This window comes from Protomyctophum parallelum (genome assembly GCF_964188405.1).
Source record: "Protomyctophum parallelum genome assembly, chromosome: 1".
NCBI lineage: Eukaryota > Metazoa > Chordata > Actinopteri > Myctophiformes > Myctophidae > Protomyctophum > Protomyctophum parallelum.
In genome coordinates this window covers 73,795,290-73,801,614 of record NC_139697.1, presented here as the reverse complement: position 1 = coordinate 73,801,614, position 6,325 = coordinate 73,795,290, and the positions used below count along the sequence as shown (strand labels likewise).

Below are 6,325 nucleotides of genomic sequence, written 5' to 3'. Positions count from 1 at the left end.
ACACGCTCCATATATGGCCAGTACAGAATTCATTCCATATGTTGATCTGACCCCCCATGCCAAAGCACCAGCACTCGCCCAGCAGTCTGCTGTCACCCAGGCGGATGCGTGCACGTCTTACTGGTACAGTGTCTGTGTTTGCCTGTGTGCAATGCATTTACTGTATTTCTGTATTTACTGTACACGTGCACAGCATGTGTGTGTTTATCCGCACACCTGTGTGCATGCACTTTTTTTTAATACATGCGTGTATGTATGATTGTGTGTGTACTGTACGTGTACTTGTGTGGAGATGTGTTGGTTTGGTGGAGTAATTCTTTCAGTGTGTTGTGAGTAGCAGTTCTGGATCGGCCATAATTCCAACAAAGATGGAATTATTGATTGTCAGGTTGTTTTATTTCCAGCTCGTTTCAGGTTGCATAATATGGTTAAATAAAACACCTCTAGTGTGAGCTGGTACGGAGCTGCCTGAGACCTCTGGCACCAACCTAATTAACATCTCATTGTCAGCACAAAACCACACACAATGTTTCAATCAGTCTCTCTCTGCTCATAAAGAAAATTTGCACTCGCACACACACACACGCACGCACGCGCGCGCAAGGAGACTGCCAGTTTAGCTGTGTGGGCAGCACGCGTTGCCAGCGGAAAAATCAGTAAAATAAATTAGAGTTAAAACATGTAGTGTTACTGGCTGCTGATCAGCTCCTGGCTGGGTGTGGTGTGGCTGTTGCTGCAGTCTGTGAAGTTTACACATCAACAACTCCAGTAGCTGTGTGTGCGTGCGTGCGTGTGCTTGTGTGTGTGTGTGTGTGTGTGTGTGTGTGTGTGTGTGTGTGTGTGTGTGTGTGTGTGTGTGCAAATCTCACAGTTCAGTGTGTATACATGGTGATTGTTTGAGGAGGACATAGCCTGGTAAACCATGGCACACACAAAACCACACGAAATCTCACTGAATTTCGTGTGTCGAGAAGAGACGTGAAAATGTGAATTCACGTGACCGGCTTCTAGGGCCCGCCCGACGCCCGATTGTTGCGGTGGTTCCTAGACCACCGATTATTACTGACATTTTGACCGAAATGTATAGTCAAAAAGTGCCAAAAAATGGTGTAATCAATTTGAATTTGATTCAGGTTTCTGTTTTAGAACATTTTGATTATAATCAAACAAATAGAAATACACTCTACTGGTGTGGAGCCAGAGGGCTGTGTGTCCGGTCCGTCCATCTCTCTGGCTCCAGCTGTATAGTATGATCATTCATTCCAATGGAATCCTCAGAGGAGAACTCAATCTGACGGGAATGTTTCTGTCCATCTGCTGAACAGAGGAAGAATGCCACTGATGGGTCGGGTCATCCCACTCTGTCTGTACTATAGGGTTGCAGTTCCTTAACAATTTGATCACATGTATTATCGTGTTAATTCTCCATGCTATGTTGATGAATTTAATACATTGGACCACAATGGAAACAAGTCCCCATGGATCTTTTTTGTGTTATCTTTTGTAGCTTTAATGTCTGACTAAGTATTCAATCAATAAATAAACCAATTAATTCGCTCTTCACAGCCCGATTCATGCATCCTGGTTCTGACTTATTCCTTGTTGCTTTTTCTGATGATATTTGATTTCGGGGACAACATATAATCAATCCATGTGGACGGCTAAACTTGGGACACAATGTGGCTTGTAAACCAGATTGTTTAGAAGTGATTCATGTGAGTGATGGAATGGAAATGGAAATCTGGAAATCATGTCTAAGACTACTGTATCGCCACAGTGTAGATAATTAAGCTACTTTATGCTTACAGTAATAGTATGGTTGGTCGGTGGTTGGTCTGACGAGGCCTGTGGTTGGTCAATCGTGTATGTCTGCCATTAGATTTACTTGCTAGCATCTCCATAGCCTCAGGAGGTTAGAACCACCATCCTGTAGTATTTACTATTCGTCATCAATGGGCTCTATATGCACACAGTATAACTCTTCCTACTTCCAGGGCCCTTCCCTACTTCCTTCACAGGTATTTACAATGATACTAATTAAGGCACTGTTCCATTTTAGTGTACTGTGGTTCTCAAACGTTTGCGGTGGAAGGATCTGAATCACAAGTGAGCATATGAGGGTTTTGCTATTAAAATAATTCAGCAAACAACTGATTGGCTGGGCTGTGTGACGGAAGTCTGTGGTCATTCTAAGGAGATTTGTAGTTGTGGTCAAATATTCTGTAACAGTAACACATTTTATTCTTTTCTGCCCTTCAACCTCTGTTCAATAGTTGGCCAACGGATGTTAGATGTCGATTTAATTATCTGGCTACTGCTGCGAGACAGAGAACATTGTTGCTTTGTTTGCAATCTTTTGATCAGTGGATCCAGGGACCCCCAGGGGTCCTTGAGGAGTTAACGGCTCTGTGACTCCCGAGAGCAGTGGTTGATTTTGAGTATTTACAATGTCCAATACTTTTACTTATACTGTATTACATCTTGCATCCAAATATTGTACTTGTACGGTACAAATACAATATTTGTACTTGTACTTGTTTGTACCCCACTACATTTATTTGAAAACTTTAGTGTACTAGTTACTCTATAGATTTTGAGAATTATTACAAAACATACATTAAGCACTTCAGCCCTATACATTTGGGGCCATTTGAAAGTAGCAGATCTACAAGCTCACAATGTGTCGCATCAGTGCTTGTATAGTTCTGCTATTTTTCTAAAGATCTTCAGAATCAGAATCATCTTTATGGTCACATCACAGTTAAAAGCGTGGGTGAAATTAGTTTTTGTGCATAGTTCCCATCGTGTTATTTTTTCCAAGAAACAAAGAAAGGGAAGAAGAGGGGGAGGGGGGACATTCTGCATACTGAATTTTGATGCCAATACTTTTGTACTTTTACTCAAGTACATTTTGAATTCTGGACTTTTGCTTGTAATGGAGTATTTCTACATTGCAGTATTGACACTCTTACTTGCGAGTACTTTTTCCACCAGTGCCCGAGAGTGTTCAAAATCTCCATGTGGTTCCGTTTGTACACTCTAACAGAGAAGTTGTAAAATTCCTTGAAATGGAAAAAGGTTCACACCTCCATGAACGTCCTGCAGTTCCAGCTTTGGCCAGTAGGGCAGGGTTTGGCCAGCCGCTCTGGGGGCATTTGCAGGGCATCATGCAGGGCATCATGCAGGGCATTTGCCCTGGCTGTAGCTGTTGGCGGGAATCGGGAAGTGGGCGGGGTCTTATACGAGATACAACAACCAATCATAAATCCTGTCTCTTTTTGCTTTTTTACAGAGATCGAAGCTAAGGAGGCCTGCGATTGGCTCCGGGCTGCTGGATTCCCCCAGTATGCACAGCTATACGAAGGTGAGATAACGTGCATGCACACACACACACACACACACACACACACACACACACACACACACACACACACACACACACACACACACACACACAACACACACACACACACACACACACACACACACACACACACACACACACACACACACACACACACACACACACACACACACACACACTACCATCCCTGTCTTCTGGGTGACTGTGGTTTATTTCCTGTCCAAAGGAGGGGGTCATGGGAAAGGCCTTGTTATCACTACTGGGACACTCACAGCTCTCCTCCCCTCCCCTCCCCAACCCTCCCCTCCCCAACCCTCCCCTCCCCTCTCCTCCCCTCCCCTCTCCTCTCCTCCCCTCCCCTCTCCTCCCCTCTCCTCTCCTCTCCTCTCCTCTCCTCTCCTCTCCTCTCCTCTCCTCTCCTCTCCTCTCCTCTCCTCTCCTCTCCTCTCCTCTCCTCTCCTCTCCTCTCCTCTCCTCTCCTCTCCTCTCCTCTCCTCTCTTCCCCTCCCCTCGCTTCTCCTCTTTTCTCCTATCCTCCCCTCCCCTAGCTCCCCTTTCTGTATATTTTGTTATGTCTTTCTCCCTCTCTCTGTCTGTCTCTCTCTGGGTTCTGGTGTACTGTCCTTCCTGCCTCTCTGGATGCATTCATTCATTCATTCATTCATTCATGTGATGATCATCTGCTCTCATGCAGCTCTGAGACACAAACAGGAAGCAGCCCCTAGTAATCTAAGTATCCCTCTGCCCTGGTCCCCGTTTAGCTGCCTGGGGCACTGGGGCAGGCATGCAATCACACACACGCGCACACGCACGCACGCACACGCACACACACACACACTCCCTGGAATGCACACATGTGCACTATACTTGCGTAAGTTGCGTTACAACCATGCATGGACTCACAACATTGCTATAAAAACTGCAATCTGAAAAATGTCTACTGTTGAGCTATAACAGATATTATATAGCTATAGCTAAATAGTGCAATATTATTGCACTATTTAGCTTCATACAATACCTCTGGTCAAACTATAGTCCTACTATGTGACCACAGGATATAGTTGTGTCTATAGACTAAGACAAGAGTTAAACCACCGTAGGCGGGTTGGCTGCTATTCCCAAGGAAACATTTGATCCCAAATTGCTGTGATTGCCAGAGATGCTCATCAATACACCATACAGAACAGTGGTTCTCAAAGATTTGTTGCTTAAAGACTTTTGGCATCACGTCACTTAGTGTTGTGCCGCGAGCTTGTACATCTGCTATTTTTGAACATCTTTGAAAAATCTTGAAAGTGTTGGCGGGTTCACGGTCAAATATATATTTGGAGTTCCTTGGCACGAAACAGTTTTAGAAACACTGGCCTAGAGAGAACATCATTGGTGGGTAAAGTAGAGGGGGTGGTTGGGCTGAGCCTGAGTGAGGTGAGTCAATATAATGGTTTATAAAATTGATACAAAAGGTTTTTCAATGGATTCTGGCATAGTATTGGGCATGCTAAATAACATACTGTACAGGGCTGTATTTTGCGTGTCTTAAGTACCAGGTCTTATTCCCTAACTTGAGTAAACTAAAGACCTGGAGGCGTGGTCAATGCTCTTTGGCCACTCAGAATAGCCAAATGGCATTGATCACGCCTCCAGGTCTTTAGTTTACTCAAGTTAGGGAATAAGACACGCAAAATACAGCCCTAAAAGTCTACCAAAATATACTCCCCAGAAAGCCGTCATTTTCAAGATAGCGTCCCAGATGAAGCTTAAAATATACATACAGACATAGGCTACTACTAATTTAGGAAAATATACCTCCCGGAAAGGCGTCATTTCCAAGATGGCGTTCAAAATGGCAGCTGGCCAAGCTTAAATTGGCTGTATATCTGAATAGAAATGTTTTATACTAATGATTTTTCCCTTGATTCTGGTACCTGTGGATATGCTTATGAACATACAAAATGCACCTTTGGGAAAGGCTTAATTTTGAAGATGCCTTAAAATGGCTGTATCTCTATCCATCTTGAATATGAAGCCTTTCTGGAAGGTATATTTCTACATTCTATACAGCCATGCAGGCACCGGTCTATAGTCTTGTAAATGACGGCTTTCTGGGGAGTATATTTTGGTAGACTTTTAGTATGTTATTTAGCATGCTCAACACTACCCGAATCCATTGAAAAACCTTTTGTATCAAGTTTTTGGGGGTTAAGTGATATTTTTTCATATATTGGGTGGGTGGGCTGAGCCTGAGCAGAAGGGTGGGAGGAGTCAGTGGGTCTAGGGAGCATCATTGGTGGGTCCAGGAGGCTGGGTGTGGAGCTCTAGTGGGAGGAGTCAGCGGGTCTAGGGAGCATCATTGGTGGGTCCAGGAGGCTGGGTGTGGAGCTCTATATTGGGAGGAGTCAGTGGGTCTAGGGAGCATCATTGGTGGGTCCATGCAGGAGGCTGGGTGTGGAGCTCTAGTGGGAGGAGTCAGTGGGTCTAGGGAGCATCATTGGTGGGTCCAGGAGGCTGGGTGTGGAGCTCTAGTGGGAGGAGTCAGTGGGTCTAGGGAGCATCATTGGTGGGTCCAGGAGGCTGGGTGTGGAGCTCTAGTGGGAGGAGTCAGCGGATCTAGGGAGCATCATTGGTGGGTCCAGGAGGCTGGGTGTGGAGCTCTAGTGGGAGGAGTCAGCGGGTCTAGGGAGCATCATTGGTGGGTCCAGGAGGCTGGGTGTGGAGCTCTAGTGGGAGGAGTCAGTGGGTCTAGGGAGCATCATTGGTGGGTCCAGGAGGCTGGGTGTGGAGCTCTAGTGGGAGGAGTCAGCGGGTCTAGGGAGCATCATTGGTGGGTCCAGGAGGCTGGGTGTGGAGCTCTAGTGGGAGGAGTCAGCGGGTCTAGGGTGCATCATTGGTGGGTCCAGGAGGCTGGGTGTGTGTGGAGGTCAGTACTGTACTGTGTGGAGTTTATAGACACAGGAAGTTGTC

The 6,325-nt window shown here is 45.6% G+C and overlaps 1 protein-coding gene across 4 annotated transcripts in view; it reads left to right on the top strand.

Moving 5' to 3' along the window:
* LOC310870687 (stAR-related lipid transfer protein 13-like) overlaps positions 1-6,325 on the top strand; it is a 121,810-nt gene that overhangs the window by 93,379 nt on the left and 22,106 nt on the right. For all 4 annotated transcript variants that reach the window (XM_083781957.1, XM_083781958.1, XM_083781956.1 and 1 more), the window contains one exon: positions 3,293-3,364. In XM_083781957.1, the coding sequence (XP_083638083.1) occupies positions 3,293-3,364 (72 nt within the window). The remainder of the gene's footprint in view (positions 1-3,292; positions 3,365-6,325) is intronic.